A 17,214-nucleotide genomic window follows, 5' to 3' on the forward strand; every position below is an offset into this window, starting at 1 on the left:
GGAGAGCATATCTCCACCTGGTTGGCCATATCACTCAATGGTGAAGAATCACTTAAAAATCGAAATAATTCTCATATCCGAATCCATATTCAGATCTTCACCAAAATCGAATCAATTCTTCCTTGTCACACACCCAACCTATCCACCAAGTTTCGTCCAGTATCAATCCATAACTTTTTGAGATATCCTGCTATGTATCGTTTTTGGCCCTATCTCCCAATGGTGAAGAATCACTTAAAAATTAAATAATTCTCATATCCGAATCCACATTCAGATCTTCACCAAAATCGAATCTATTTGTCCTTGTCAGACATCCAACCAGTCCACCAAGATTCGTCCAAATCTGTCCACAACTTTTTGAGATATCCTGCTATGTATCGTTTTTGGCCCCATCTCCCAATGGTGAAGAATCACTTACAAAGTTATAGTAGCCGGATCCGGATCTTCACCAAAATCGAACAATTTCGTCCTTGTGACATATGCCACCTCTCTGCCAAATTTCGTCCGAATCCGTCCACAACTTTTTGAGATATTCTGTTCACAAAAAAACAAGAAGACGTCATGCGTAGCACGATACTTGCAAAATCCCACCCCCCCCCCCCAAAGTTTTCCATTGATACAGCAAATTGTCCACTTCATGAAGATTAAAATTTACAATCTTGATCAAAGCTCGGGTCAACAGGATGAAAATTGACGATTTTTCAGATGAAAAATGATGATTTTGGAAGGTTGACCTTGAGTTGACCTTTGACATTTTGACCTCAAAACAAGGTAGTTTCCCTATTTAGTGACTCGATGTGCAAATGATGTTCAATTTTCAAGTCAATCAGATGAAAATTGAGGATATTAAAAATTTGGCCTATGTTGACCTTTTGGCCTGTGTTTACCTAAAATATAATACGTGGTTGAATTCAGTGACCAGATATGCAAGACCTCTTCAAATTTCAAGTCAATTGGATGAAAATTGAGGATTTTAGAAATTTGGCCTATGTTGACCTTTTGGCCTATGTTGACCTTTTGGCCTATGTTGACCTTTTGGCCTATGTTGACCTCGAGTATACTTGGTGGTTGAATTCAGGGACCAGATATGCAAGTCCTCTTCAAATTTAAAGTCAATCAGATGAAAATTGAGGATTTTAGAAATGTGGCCCATGTTGACCTTTTGGCCTATGTTGACCTCAAATATACTTGTGGTTGAATTCAGTGACCAGATATGCAAGTCCTCTTCAAATTTCAAGTCAATTGGATGAAAAATGAGGATTTTTTAAAATTTGGCCTATGTTGACCTTTTGGCCTATGTTGACGTCAAAAATACTTGGTGGGTGAATTCAGTGAGCAGATATGCATATGCTCTTCAATTTTAAAGTCAATCGGATGAAAATTGAGGATTTTAGAAATTTGGCCTATGTTGACCTTTTGGCCTATGTTGACCTTTTGGCCTATGTTGACCTCAAGAATACTTGGTGGTTGAATTCAGTGACCAGATATGCAAGGCCTCTTCAAATGTCACGTCAATTGGATGAAAATTGAGGATTTTAGAAGAAATTTTTTTTTTTTTTAATTTATACGGAGTCGAGGCTCGTGAAAGAGCTAACATTTATCAAATCAAACAAACAAGCAAACAAAGTATATAAAAAGGGGAGCAGTCGACAAGATGGGGAGAGAAGGGGAGGAAGCACACAAACACAACATTTGAGAGCAGGGACATCGGGAGATGTGTGGGAGGGAGAGGGCCTGGGGGGAGGCAGGATAGGTATAAAACACAAGGACACCAAGGACTTCCAGGAAAGAAGACAAAAATCACCTCAAAAAAGTGAATTTGGGGTGAAATTAGCGGGGGTAGAAAAGATCAAGGTTTTGGATTGGTGAAGATAAGAGATGGTGGTGAACAGCCGTTTTAAAGACCTGGAGGGAGGAGTGGGATTGAAGAGAGTGGGGGAGTTTGTTCCAGAGGCGGGAGAAAAGAGGAGTGAAGGTGAGCAGAGAGTCTTGATTTTGGCAGTTTAACCATAAGAGGGTTGCAGGCAGATCTTGTGCGACCTGCAGGAATATTTGGGGGACAACGCCCAGAGAGAAATGGGGGAGCAAGGCTGGAGAGGAGTCGGTAGAACACGGAAAGACCACCAACCTGCCTGCGGTGAGTAAGTGAAAGGCCCTCGGAGATAGCGTCATCGCGGGAGATTCCAATGATTCTGAACGCTTTGGTTTCAACAGCGTGAAGCCGAGCAAGGTGTGAGGCAGGAGCACCAGCCCAGAGGGGGGAACAGTATTCCATTGAGCTGCGGATGAAAGCCTTGTATGTGGTGAGGAGCTCAGGTGTGCCAAGGAAGGACTTCGCACGACGGAGGATGCCCAGTCGGCGACTGGCTTTGGAGGCCAGCTTGGAAATGTGGTTTTCCCAGGAAAGATCATGGCAGATAGTGAGACCCAAAAGCTTGAGTGACAGAACTTCTTGGAGAAGATTATTCAGAAAGTAGATGGGAGGGTTGTCCAGTCGGTCTTTTCGGAGAGACATCGTAAGAGTTGTGAGATTTGTCAGGATTGAAAGACATGTTCCACTTGTTTGCCCAGTCTGTGATTTTGTCCAGGTCTGCAGAGAGTGAGGAGGCTGCAGACTGCCGAGCTGAGGGATGAAGAATGGAGCGGCAGAGAGTGGAGTCATCAGCAAAGAGATAGAGAGGATTTCAAGAGAGTCCGAGAGATCATTGATGAAGACCAGAAAAAGCACAGGTCCCAGAACACTGCCGTGGGGAACTCCAGCCTGAACAGGAAGAGGAGATGAGAGAAACCCATTCAGGGCCACACGTTGACTACGACGAGAGAGGAAGTCCCCCAGCCATGCGTGGAGATTTCCATGGATACCAAAGGAGGAGAGTTTGGTGAGCAGAGCGGAATTTGGCCTATGTTGACCTTTTGGCCTATTTTGACCTCAAAAATACATGGTGGTTGAATTTAGTGACCAGATATGCAAGTCCTCTTCAAATTACAAGTCAATCGGATGAAAATTGAGGATTTTAGAAATTTAGCAAAGTTGGTGACCTTTGGCCTATGTTGACCTTTTGACCTATTGACCCCAAAACAATAGGCTTCTTGTTTTTGGCCAACTCTACCATTTGGTGAAGTTTCGTGAAGATCGGTTGAAAATTGTGACCTGTAGGCCGGTGACAAACAAACAGACAAACAGACAGACAAACAAACAGACGACAGAACCACAAACACAACCGACGAATATACTTGAAAAATCTTCGATTTTGCAAGTAACAAACAAACAGGGGTGAAAACATAACCTCCATCCACCTTTGGTGGCGGAGGTAATAAGCTTGTAGAGCGCTCGCCAAGTAGCTTAAGCACTCCAATGAAACGGTTGATAAGGAACGACTGGCTTGGCAAGCAATTTTAACTTATGAAGATCAGGCATTCGATGATTAGTGTTTGGAATTCACTTGCCTCGTTGCTTTACTCATTGTAATCCTCTGATTATGTTAATCGTTCTTTTCATTGGATTTTTAATTTGGTTTATTTTTCCTCCCTAACTCCGGAGAGTTCCCCCACTGGGGGCACCCAGGCGTGGCTGCTGCAGCCTACACGGCGATCCTGCTGGTTAATTATTTTCGTTGCACTCAATAACGTTACACTTTGAGCAGATTCCTTTATCTATTCTTCACTCAATATAATTGTTGAAACAGTAGAAAGAGTTAAGTTTCATGTTTTGGCAATATGAAGGAGGAAGATCAACCCTGCTTCAAGCTTAGTTATAAGAATCGGTAATTTCTTCAAAATATCTGGGTTTGGGTTTGAGGAACGGATCTCGAGGACTAAATAAGTGTCGAAATGTGGAGTGAAATCTGAAAATTTTACGAAGTTACCGATTCTGATAACTAAGCCGACATCTTACTCGCAATAAGTAAGGCTATGCTCCCCACTTCTCCATATTTACACAACAAATGTGAAATTGCCAAAGCTTTACACTCAAATTTTTCTATGGTTCTGTTTTTCTACTTTTTTTTCCCCCAAAGTGTGACTTCGTTGAGTGTGAGTGCAACGGAAATAATTAAGCAGACGAAGGCTCCCGTGGCATGAGCAGCTCAGAGCAGCAGCGTAGCGACCGTGGTTCATTTCTCTGTTTTTTTTTTGTTTGTTTGTTTTTTTTGTATACAAGATCGAGGCTCGTGAAAGAGCTAACATTAATCACACAAAAAGACAAACCGACACACAAAACACAAAAAACAAGGGGAGCGGCAGACAAGATGGGGAGAGAGGGGGAAGGACACAAACACAACATTTGAGAGCAGGGACATCGGGAGGACTTGGGGGGAGGTGGGAGAGGAATAAAGCATATGAACACTGCAAGAACTCTGGGGTGAATTACCGGGGGTAGAAAAGATCAAGGTTTTCGATGGGGGAAGATAAGAGATGGTGGTGAACAGCTGTTTTAAAGACCTGGAGGGAGGAGTGTGATTGAAGGGAGTGGGGAAGTTTGTTCCAGAGGCGGGAGAAAAGGGGAATGAAAGAGTGAAGGTGAGCAGAGAGCCTAGACTTTGGCAGTTTAACCATAAGAGGGTTGCAGGCAGATCTTGTGCGACCTGAAGGAATATTGGGGGGACAGAGCACAGAGAGAGCTGGGGGAGCAAGGCCGGAGAGGAGTCGGTAGAAGACAGAAAGACCACCAACCTGCCTGCGGTGAGTGAGTGAAAGGCCCTCGGAGTTGACTACATCGCAGGAGATTCCAATCATTCTGAAAGCTTTGGCCTCAACAGCGTGAAGCCGAGCAAGGTGTGAGGCAGGAGCACCAGCCCAGAGGGGGGAACAGTATTCCATTGAGCTGCGGATGAAAGCCTTGTATGTGGTGAGGAGCTCAGGTGTGCCAAGGAAGGACTTCGCACGACGGAGGATGCCCAGTCGGCGACTGGCTTTGGAGGCCAGCTTGGAAATGTGGTTTTCCCAAGAAAGATCATGGCAGATAGTGAGACCCAAAAGCTTGAGCGACAGAACTTCTTGGAGAGGATTGTTGAGAAAGTAGATGGGAGGGTTGTCCAGTCGGTCCTTTCGGAGAGACATTGTAAGAGTGTGAGATTTGTCAGGATTGAAAGACATGTTCCACTTGTTTGACCAGTCTGTGATTTTGTCCAGGTCTGCAGAGAGTGAGGAGGCTGCAGACTGCCGATCTGAGGGATGAGGAATGGAGCGGCAGATAGTGGAGTCATCAGCAAAGAGATAGAGAGGATTTTACAGAGAGTCAGAGAGATCATTGATGAAGACCAGAAATAGCACAGGGCCCAGAACACTACCTTGGGGGAACTCCAGCCAGAACAGGCAGGGAAGATGAGAGAAATCCATTCAGGGCCACATGTTGCCTACGACCAGAGAGGAAATCCGCAAGCCATGAGTGGAGATTTCCCTGAATACCATAGGAGGTGAGTTTGGTGAGCAGAGCTGGGTGCCAGACCGTATCGAAGGCACGTGATATGTCAAGTGAGACAGCTCTGATTTCCTGTTTGGCATTGAGGACCTCCATCCATTGATGAGACAGCAGAAGCAACATGTCCAGAGTAGAATGACCTGGTCTGAATCCAAATTGATGATCAGAGATCAAGCCATTGGAGAAGAGGAAGGATTTGATATCTGAAGCAATGATGGATTCCATGACTTTGCTGATAATTGGGAGCAGGCTGATTGGTCTGTAGTTGCAAGGATCTGTTTTTGCACCTTTTTTGTGTAAAGCGGTAATGTTTGCTGATTTCCAAGATGCTGGCAGATGACCTTGAGCAAAAGAGAGGGTGAAAAGAACAGAGAGAGGGTGAGATAGAGCGGCAGAGCAGGATTTTAGGACCCGAGGGCTGATGCCATCTGGTCCAGTTGCAGAATCAGAGTCGAGGTTTGATAAAAACTTCTCCACCTTGTCAGGAGAGAAGGACACAGAGTCCAGGAGCAGTTGGGTTCGACTGGGAAAGGTGGGAACAGAGAGAGATGGGTTTGGGACACAAGATTTTGAGGCAAACACAGAGTTGAGGCATTCGGCTTTGTCACGTGCGGTGTCAACTGTGTAGCCATTTGAGGTAAGGGAGGGGATGGAGGGGGAACAAACACCAGAAACGGATTTGACCAGACGCCACCAGGATTTGGAGGAAGGAGACAGGTTTGAGAGTTCAATCTTGAGTGTGGAGAGATAGTGCTTCCTGGCACTCCTGAGGGTAGAAACACACTTGTTTCGAGCTTGGTGGAAGGAACTGAGATTTCCTTCCGTTGGATTTGCTTTCCAGGAGACGAATGCAAGTTGTTTCAGGGCAACTGCCTCACCACAAGATTCAGTGTACCATGGACGGGAGGAAGGGTAAGACAACTAAAGACGAGATGGGATAAATCTGTGCATGAGAGAGAGCAGTTTGCTTTGGAAGAATTCCCAGGAAGAATTGATGTCAGAGGCATTAGAGATGGGAGACCAGTCCAGTTGATTGATGGCTGCTTGCAGACTGTGCCAGTCGGCCTGAGTGAAATGCCAGACTCGTCGACGCTGAGGAGGCTCTCTGAGAATGGCCAGAGAGATGTCCACTTTAACAAGCACATGATCAGAAGAACCGATTGGAGCAGAAGAAGAGCAGCAGACATTTGCAGGGAAGTTAGTCATAACCAAAAACATTCCATAACCAAAAGCATTGTGAGGACATTCCCGGAGTTAGAAAGGCAAAATAAATTACAGCATTAGAATGAGTAAATAGTCAGGTTCACTATGTTTTTTCGTTCAAAATCATGGTAGATTAGCAAACCTATACATTTTTGGAAACGTTATTACATGGAAAATCTGAAAATCAATGTTTACATTTGCCAATTCCGACCAATTCGATTCGACCAATCGACCAATTCCATTCGACCATTCGACCAATCGCTTCGTTCGACCAATTTGATCGATTCGATTAGATTCGATTCATCGAATTCGATTCGATCGACCATTCGACCAATTCGATTTGCCAATCAATTTGACCGACCTTTGCTTGTGTGGAACGGACTGTGAAAACGATGCGGACTATATTGTCGGATACGACACACAGGACAGTGATGACGAACTCTAAATGGCATATTCTGTAATCGGGTATGTTTGATGCCATTGACTGCCTGTGTATATTTTGCCATTGACTGCCTGTGTAGATGTGAAGTTATACTGACTGCATGTGTATATATGATTTTGCTGACTGCCTGCGTATGTTTGGTGATATGAATTATTGTGACACATTTTGATGTTATTAACTGCCTGTACAAAATGATAACATGTATTTGATTATGCAACTTATCGCGAATATAAAGACAGTATTTTGCAATTCACCACCTTTGATTCGTGTCTTACCATTCCCCATAGCACTAATTTGATACTTTCATTGGATTCCTTGTCCCTGAAAATATAGGTTTAGTATATTTTTAAAAGTTTTTAGGGTAATTAGAGGCAGAAATAGAACAAAATATGTATTTTACAGTGGCCATTTTGAAAATCCAAAATGGCCGCCATACAGGTATCTCTCCAAATGTAAACATTGATTTTTAGTTTCCTTATGCTATAACCTTTCCAAAAATGTATAGGTTTGCTAATCTACCATGATTTTGAACGAAATATAATTTATTGACATAGTGAACCTGACTAAAAGCAAAGAGACAAGTGAACTGTGAGTTGAAGTGAGAATTAAAAAATGTTTTCAAAGACTACAAAGCAATGAATCCCCACACCATGGCAGGATGTCCGTCCGAGAGGTAGCCTACGCACACTCGGTCTAACCTGTCTCGCCTGGGTTTGAATTGCTTCACCTTTTTGTGTGATCTGCTCTGATTTAGGATGCTATTTCATGAGGAGCTTGGAGTGATGTTATCTTTTATATTAAAAGCGAATGAGACATTGTTTGTTTGTTTGTTTGTGATGCCACTACTCTGAGCTCCCAAGGTTGATTGCGACAAAACTTTATAGAATCACATTTATTACCATGACACACCTTACCACTGGTTTTAAACAGTAATTTGCTCACAATTCATAACTTATAAATACATGTGGCATAACCTGTGGCAGGGAAGAGATGGGGGTCTGGAGGTAGGTGGGTAGGGTGGGAGGAGGGAGGGGAAGGGATGGGGTTGGAGGAGGTGGAAGGAGGGAGGGTAAGGGTGGGGTGGGGGGTCCGTAGGGTAGGGAGAAGGGTGGGGTGGGAGGAGGCAGGGGAAGGGGTGGGGTGGGAGGAGGCAGGGGAATGGGGTGGGGTGGGAGGAGGCAGGGGAAGGGGTGGGGTGGGAGGAGGAAGGCGAAGGGGTGGGGTGGGAGGAGGCAAGGGAAGGGGTATGAGTGGGAGGAGGGACCTGGCGTTGCTTGGCAATGCCGGGTACCTTTGCTAGTAAGTAATAAATATATGATTCATAAACTGATGTTTCCAAGAGTGGGGTGGGGTGGGAGGATGGGTTCTTAATACAGTACTACTAGCGGGTGCTCCCGCTCTCCGGGCACTGCCGAGGTGGGAGTAATCTTCTCGGCACACCTTCTAAATTTTGCATATTACAATTTTTTTTACAGACAAAGAAATCAAGGGGGTAAAGTACTGTACAGTGTTTCTATATATATTTTGTTTACATAATATGTAGACAACATCAAGTTGTATCACATGCACAAATTTTCACTCGCAACGAAACCTTTCCAAATTGACGTGTCACGCGTCACATTGTAGGCCGATGGATGTTAGGATAGCTCATTTGGTCTCGTGCTCACCTCTGACCTCTCCAGTCTTAAATTTGTTCCTCTGTGGAGTCGAATCTGAATAAAAACAGATATCCTGATTCGGTGCCAGCAGGAGGCGCTGCCTCACAAATCACTCGTTCTCTGGTTGTGGATGGGAAGCGGTGCCACAGGAGCTTCTGAAAAGCTCGGCCATTGTTTGTCATTGCCCCAGGTAAATTTCATGCCTTGACATTACATCGATGTAAATTAGATAATGATGTTTGTTTGTGTTCTTTCACTTCTATGCACTCATGAACCGCTGGACGGAATGATTTGAAAACTCGTCGTTGTACTCTGAGTTAGAGTGTGTGTGTGGGTAGGTTTTAGGGGTTTTTAAAAAACATCATAGCCCGGGGGGGGGGGACTCCAATTCTTTCTGTAAATGAGTATCCTGGAGTACCACCTGGTGGGAGTGAGTTTGTTGAGCAGGACCACCTGGATCTAGGACCTAGGACTACCTGGACCATATCAATAGTCAGGCATCCCAAAACTACTCCATGATGAGAGTAAAGAGGTAAGTTAATCCCAGTCATTATTATCCCTGCGCTTTTTGAATAAAAATGGAGGGATATTGTAATTGGCTCTGGGGCAAGAATATTATCATGCCTGCATACCTGTGGCCGACCTACCTGTCCACCTGCTTGCCTCTGTCTGTCTGTCTGTCTGGCTGCCTGACTGTCCACCTGCCCGCCTGTCTGCCCGTCACGATATCTCTTCATAAACGAGTTTGCAGAAATTCAGCAAACTTGGTAGTTATGATCACTGCATGGCAAGTAGGTACAATACGAGTATCATTTTGGCTCCGCCCCTTGGGGTCAAAAAGGTCAAATACCAAAAATGTAATTACGGGTCCTTGTCACATACGCTACGTCTCCACCAAATTTCGTCCGAATCCGTCCACAACTTTTTCAGATATTTTGTTCATAAACGGACAGACAAACAGACAGATAGACAGGTGTGAAGACATCCACCTTTGGTGACGGAGGTAACTCCAGGTTCGATTTCCGTTTCATGTTCCGAATCGTGTTCAAATATATAACGTTCAATGGAAATTGAGTCGTTCGTCGATCATCACCTGATGTTTGCGGACAAAAAGACAGACAGAAGTGAACCAATGGCTTAACGCCGCATTTCGCTTCGTGTGCGCGATGTGATTACTCAGCAGCACCTGGAGAACGTTTCCATCAAGTCTGGTGGTGCTGCCTGGTGTTGGCTTGGGGTCCCAGGGTCCTGAGTTGGAATCCCGTTCATTTAACGGTTAAAAGGGGATTGACCCAGGCAAGTGTATCGATACCTTTGACCCCTTAGACTTAGTGCTGGGCATGTGACCTAACCTTGCGATCCAGCTGCACCAAGGCCTTATCTCACTTTGCAGTGACAGGCCTTTTAAAGGCCCAGTTAAAATGCCTCAGCTCTGCAATCAGCTTAGCTGTCTGGCTGCCATTCACTATCGACCCTGATATTAATCCCACCGAACCATAAATAGGGACATGCAGGAACCTTGCAACTGTTCTGAGTACTTTGCACAACAGCACCATGACAGGCTAATGGAGATTCTGATGATGTTCTCTGTCCCTGTGGCCTGCAGGCCTCTGTTCCATCCTGGGTGCAGAGGGCATTGTGACAGAAACATTGATATACTGTGGACCTGAGGCTTTTAAAGTCCAATCGTAACCAGGGTCTTGTCAAATTGAAATACGTTTAGATTAATATCAGAGGTGGAGTCTCCACTGAGAAAAAGACGATTGCTGGACGACAGCAAAGTGGCAAAACCCACACAGCAAAGTTTGCCAACTGTGTTAAAAAAAACAAAAAAAACAGTCACCCATTCAATAGATTATTTTTTGAAATGTTATTTGTCCTAAATATGACGTCATAACTTGATGTAACCAGGCTAAAATGTTTCCGGTTTGTATCCCACTGATATAGGGCTGCAGATTGAGCATGAAAATGAGGGTGAAGTGGCAACTGGCTTCCTACCAGCTAATTTTGATATTTTTTATAAAGTATGGGCCCTGACTACTTCACACACCAAAAATACCCAGAATCCCCTTGGGGGAACATGTTCAAGTGACGTCATCAAGATGGCCTCCATTTTTATTAAGCTTTTGTATTTTATTTTTACATTGAATGTCCCTGTGTCCTGATCTGTAATAAAAATGATACTAGCATCTGATTTAAATATTATATTTAATAATATTAATATTTAATAATATTTAAAAAATAATATTATTAATTATATTTAATAATATTTTAAATAATATTTAAATAATAAATTAATTTAAATGCATGCATTGCAAATGCATGCATGCATACAATGCATTAAAATGCATTTAAATTAATTTAATAATTTAATTTAAATATTTAAATAATATTTAAATTAAACGCAGCTGATGCATTAAGATCAATTTCTTGGGTATTAGGGCATTCAGTTGTTGGTTGTAATTTTTCTATGTCTCTGCGAATAATACTAAGTGCACGGTGAAGTATTTGGGAATCAGAACCATTGTTGTAAGCACATTCTCACGAACTTCTGCTGGCTTCATATTCGCTGCTGTAAGTTTTATTCCTTTCTTTTTATTCTCTGGTTCTCCACAAATGAAACGGTGCTCATCCCAGGAAAAGGCTGATGTTTTTTCTCTTGACAGTAAAACTACTATATAAACGGTTAGGTACCACGTCAGCACCTGTACACAATGCCAAACCTTACAATTTTGGCAGCCATTTTGATGACGTCATTTAAGCATGTTCCCCCAGAGGTATTCTGGGTATTTTTGGTTTGTGAACTTGTCAAGGACCCTACTTTATAAAAATACAAAAGTAGCTGGTAGGAAGCTAGTTGCCAGTTCCGCCATTTTTAAGGCACTTTTTGAAAATAGTCTGCAGCCCTAATAGGCCGGGTCTGCATCCGGACCTGAACCAAATTTGAATTGGCTTGTTCTCGTCACCAAACCAACTCATCCACCAAGTTTTGTCATAACCAGTCCACAACTTTTTGAGACATCATGCTGTACATCGTTTTTGGCCCTATCGCTCATTGGCGAAGGTTAAAAAAAAATGACAAAATTCTCATTTCCGGCTCCGTTTCAGGATGTTGCCCAAAATCTAATCAATTCGTCCTCGTCGTCCACCCAACTTATCCATCAAGTCTCGTCCGAATCCATCCATAACCTTTGGAGATATCATACTCACAGACAAGACAGACAGACAGTGGTGAAAACACAACCTCTGTCCACTTTTGGTGGCGGAAGTAAAAAGTATTTGAAAGCAAAAACGAAAACCTTGTTTACGCATTATTAAGGGTGGAACTAGAAATTCGATGTTGCCACTTTATACACAGTCGCAGTTACCCTTTAAAACGGGCAGAGAGGTCCAGTGAAGCTCTCCGAGTATTTTGGCTATTCCGGAGCACTTGCCTGGCTACGTTCTGAAGTTCTTCTTGATGGTCCTCCACCATTGCTTGATGGTGTTTTTGATGTTTCGAAGAGTAGAGGAGAGTCTAAATCTGCACTAGAGTGAATTCGACGGCGCGTAATCACAAATCCGCACTCTTCCCACCGGAAGCAAAGTTGAAAGATGGCAAAAAGTTCCACCAAGAACGAACCAATATCAAATTTTTGAGTTGAAATTAATTTTCTGTTTTGGCCCCTGTCACCTTAAGTCCCCAAACCCTGGGGCATGAACCCAGGGGTCAAATCCAATTTTTTTAATGCATATTTCATGCGTCCCCCAATGCTGATTGCATATACTATATACTCATATAAAGTTTCATTAAAATGTTTTTAAATGTTCCTGTAGTTGCGTATTTCGGTTATTTTTTGGGGGGTTTTTTTTGTATACAAGATCGAGGCTCGTGTAAGAGCTAACGTTAATCACACAAAAACAAACGGACACGTAAAACATAAGATAAAGGGAGCGGGAGACAAGATGGGGAGAGAGAGGGAAGCACACAAGTACAACATTTGAGAACAGGGACATCGGGAGATCTGTGGGAGGGAGAGGGCTTGGGGGGAGGAGGCACGGGAAGGGGGAGGGGAGGGGATTGGGAGAGGTAAAAAAAACAAAACACGTGGACACAGCTAGAACTTCCAGGAAAATAAGTTGGTATTTCAAAAAAGGGGATCTGGGGTGAATTAGCGGGAGTAGAAAAGATCAAGGTTTTGGATGGGGGAAGATAAGAGATGGTGGTGAACAGCTGTTTTAAAGACCCGGATGGAGGGGTGGGATTGAAGGGAGTGGGGGAGTTTGTTCCAGAGGTGGCCGAAAAGAGGAATGAAGGAGTGAAGGTGAGCAGAGTCGTGAAAATTTTACCTTTTGATCCGAAGGGGCGTGGCCAAAATGATACTGTTTTTGTACCTTCTGACCATGTGCTGATCGGAACTACCAAGTTTTGCGAATTTCTGCACAACGGTTTAGGAAGAGATATCGTGACAGACGGTCGGAGGCGATTACAATATTTCGAGAAGCGTGCGGATAATGATACATTTTAGGTAGCTTAGTAGTTTGCTTGATTACTGAGGTCATATTATGAACTCTCAAGATTGTCGTGGTTCCTAGTTGTGAGCGAATGCATATTGGACTGGGATTTAAATTCTGAATTTATCCCGATGGATCTCGGCCGAGGTTCCAGCCCAGGTGAGTACGCGTACATGTAAGATATCGTGACAGCTCATTGATACCTATAGTAATACCTAGCATACATACATCCAATGGTTTGTGCACTTTGTGGAGTTAAAAATAATTGATTTTGGCCTTTGTTTATGAAATGTTTTTTTCAAATCAATTTTAATTCCCCATTAAAACTTTATCTCCATTCAAATTAGGAGCTTCATGTGTTCCACAAAACCTGTCAATGGAATCCTCTAGCTTACCAATGGGGGTTTCCCGCTTTGTTGCGGATCGCAACCATTAGTCAGGTTCACTATGTTAACAAATATAATTTCTTTTAAAATTTTGGGATTAGCAAACCTGTACATTTTTGGAATCTTCAGAGCATGGAGAATCTGAAAATCAATGTTGGCATTTGCACAGACACCTGCATGGCCGCCATTTTGGATTTTGAAAATGGCCGCCATAAAATACATATTTTGCGCGATCTCGGCTTCTAGTCAACCTAGAGACTTTAGTCTAGTAGGAAGATTAGGTCCCCCTGCACCTCCTGGAGATATACTTCTAATCAGTGTTTCTAGATTGGAAAAAATGTGTAGAAAATGACTAGCTATGGCCCCAAGCTGAAAAAATGTCCCACATACCATTTTTATGCAAATTACTGCTGCCATTATCAAAAAAACGATTTTTGACATATCTCAGCCAATATTGCAGATAATTGAAAAATGAAGGTGTCTAGACCCATGTTTTGAAGGGCATAGATCATGATAGAACTATTCATAACATGATTACATGTGTCTATGGTATACTAGTATGCATATTAATGCTGTAATTACAAAATAATCAGTTTTACAAATGATAAGGATACGTTAATACTGCAGATAACTTAACATGGTACATAAGGGGTCTAAACCCAGGTATTTTCAAGGTTAAATGTCAACAAGATGCTCCTGAGTCTTGCATAGGGGCGGGACATTGGCAGTAACATTGGTACCACTCAACTTTTCTTCCCACCATTGACTTTGTATTGCGAGAGATTTTCACTTGCTTATTTAAAGGTTTCTCACCCAGCCCACGTAAAATCTACCAACTCCTGCTGTTAACTCCCAAACATATTTTTTTATGTTATCCAATCACAGTGCAGAAATGACAGACTAGAGATCCAAATTAGTGCTGCTATAGCTGCCATTTTACATTTCCATCCATGTAACATGCGCGCTCGCGCACTCGTATCAATTGGTAATGTCGCGCGCTCGTATCAATTGGTAACGTTGATGTTATTGAATACCTCAGTTGAAAGTTCAGTCTTCCATTCCATCTGTGTGTTGTTCTTGGTATTCATCCTCCAATCTAGCCAGGTAAGATGCTAACTATAATGTTACTCACACTCTTGACTTCAGTTTCTGCATGAAATCATAAACAGGCAGAATAACAGCTGAGCCAGCTAGCACCATGTTAGCTAACGTTAAAGCTAGCCTCATCTATGTACAGTATGTTCCTAATGTCGGTGTAACTTAAACTTTTGTTAATGCCAAACATGAGACATATCTGTTGACTTCTGTATATGAATTGAACCAGAAAGAGGCACGACAGCTGAGCTAGCTACAGTAACTTAGCACAATGTTTCATTGGCCTAGATAGCTAACGTTAGTGTGGAAGAATTTAGATGTTTTAGCTATTAGCACTTTTGATGCCACTAAACATGGTTTAGTCAGCTAAAAAGTACCCTAGTGTAGAACATGACTCAGAACCTCTGTTACCTCACTGAAAACTCAGAGCCTCCTTTCACAGGCACTTTTAACATCATTCGTGATTTCTTATTTGTCATTTAACAGTGATGGTAGACATCGACAGCAAGCATGCCCAAAAGAAAACGGAGTGTAGAACCTGCAGCCCAAAGCTCTCCTCCTACATGCATCCTTCATGTACCATCCATGTCTGATCATGGGGATTTCACGCCCCTCCGTAAAATTAAAGGATCTGCTTCAGAAAAACTGCAACTGCTTCAAAAGATCCGGGATAGACGTCTCAACCAACCGCATGACTCCCCATGTCGTATGCAATCAGTATGTGATCAGATCCCGGCAACTCTTCCTGATGACCTAGAAAGAGTAGGATATCACAGCAAGTGTTATAAGCACTTTGTCCGCCACTTTCATCGTCTGGGAGATGATACAGAACCAGGGCCATCAACCTCATCATGGCATCACTCTCCTCGTAAACCAGGAGGTTCTGCTGAACCCATCTTCCCGCCAGAGTGTATATTTTGTGAGAAAGTTGAGACCAAAGATGCTCATCGCAATACTGAGAGGCCTACAACCTTCCCATCCTTTAAAAACAAAGAAAATGCATGGGAGCAAATCGAAACACGGGCTGAGAAAATGGGTCTCTATCGACTCCATCGAAAGGTGAAAAACAAAGACCTCTTTGCATGTGAGGCCAAACACCATCCGTCATGTTTTAAAGCTTTCCGCACAGCATTCTACAACTATGAGCGTGCGATTCACAGAGCCGAAGCACCAAAGGAGCAGGCTTGCATGTCAGCCGCCCATGAAAAGGCATTCAACTCAGTACTGGAACACATTCAAACCCAGGTCATCCAGCAGAATAAAGTTCTACAGCTTTCTTCCTTGCGCTTGCTCTATGTCGAGGAACTGAAACTGAATGGATATGAGAACTCAAATTATCGGTCAGAGAAACTACTGAAACGCCTACAGAATGACCCAATCAAGGAGCATATCCACTTCACGAAGGTTGATCATGACAAATGTGATGTCATTTCTTTCTGGCTTGTGCACAGCTCAAACATAACAGTTTCCAATGCTCTCGCACGAGCATTCACACTCGGAAGCACAAACAAGAACCAAAATGTTGCCCTCCAACTTCGCCAGGGTATTCTACAGGCTTTCAGAGAGTGTAAAGACCAACCATGGCCACCAACAGCTGAAGACATGGAGCTCAATCCTGAAGACATCCTACCTCCAGACCTTGTCCGCTTTCTCAGCGTGCTAATGACTGGCAAGGAGGGCATCGAGACAGAAAAGGTGAAGCGTCTGGTCTTCTCCATTGGACAAGATCTGTGCCGTGCAGTGTCAGATGGAAAATGGAAGTTACCAAAGCACATTCTCCTCTGTGTGACTGTAAGGCACCTGTTCCGAAGCAAACAGCTCACCACAATACTACACAGGCTTGGACACTCTGAGAGCTACGATTTCGCCTTGGAGTTGGAAACTGCTCTCGCCAAGGTCCTGGATGAAGTCTCAACTTATCGTACACCACAAATTGTGACAGGAGAGGGCAACCTTGTATTCCACTGTGAGTGGGACAACTTGAATAAAACCACTACCAGTGTGCACGGCAGCAACATTGTAAACAGTGCTGGAGGAATCATGGTGCAGGAGGTCAAGCCCGGGTTCGAGAGCAGCAAGGACCGAATGCTACCTACCATCAATAGGTCACAACAGCGTAGCCTGAAGGTCGACACACCAAAAACTCTCCCACCCTTGCACTTTACTCGCGTTGGCCCGAAGTTCCCTGAAGGCTCATCATTCACACCGCCAGCAGAGAATGACACAGTCTATGCCACTACGATGCAAGAGTACTACATCTGGCTCTTCATCAGATACATCGGAAGCTGTGGCCTGCAGCCTGTGCCTGGGCTAGGGGGTTTCACCTCTGCAACTGGTTCTCCCCCACCCAGCAAATCAACAGTCGACTACTGCACGCCTATCCACCAACCGATCACAGACAACGCAGTTGTTCGTGAGCTACTGAAGCGTTCCGAGGCAGCAACTGCTGAGGTGGGTCAGAGATGGGTCCTGAATACATTTGATCTGGGTGTCTGCATGAAAGCCCTTCCCATCATC

The 17,214-nt window shown here is 43.6% G+C and overlaps 1 protein-coding gene across 1 annotated transcript in view; it reads left to right on the forward strand.

Annotated features, from left to right (window-relative positions):
- The window catches only part of LOC144889580 (uncharacterized), a 111,701-nt gene extending 95,499 nt beyond the window's left edge, over positions 1–16,202 (forward strand). Inside the window, exon 2 of the mRNA XM_078770348.1 lies at positions 15,184–16,202. Within this exon, the coding sequence (XP_078626474.1) occupies positions 15,184–15,186 (3 nt within the window). The 3' untranslated portion in view covers positions 15,187–16,202. The remainder of the gene's footprint in view (positions 1–15,183) is intronic.
- Positions 16,203–17,214: the final 1,012 nt, after the last annotated feature.

The sequence above is a fragment of the Myxine glutinosa genome, chromosome 1, assembly GCF_964187855.1.
Source record: "Myxine glutinosa chromosome 1, kmMyxGlut1.1, whole genome shotgun sequence".
NCBI classification, from domain to species: domain Eukaryota; kingdom Metazoa; phylum Chordata; class Myxini; order Myxiniformes; family Myxinidae; genus Myxine; species Myxine glutinosa.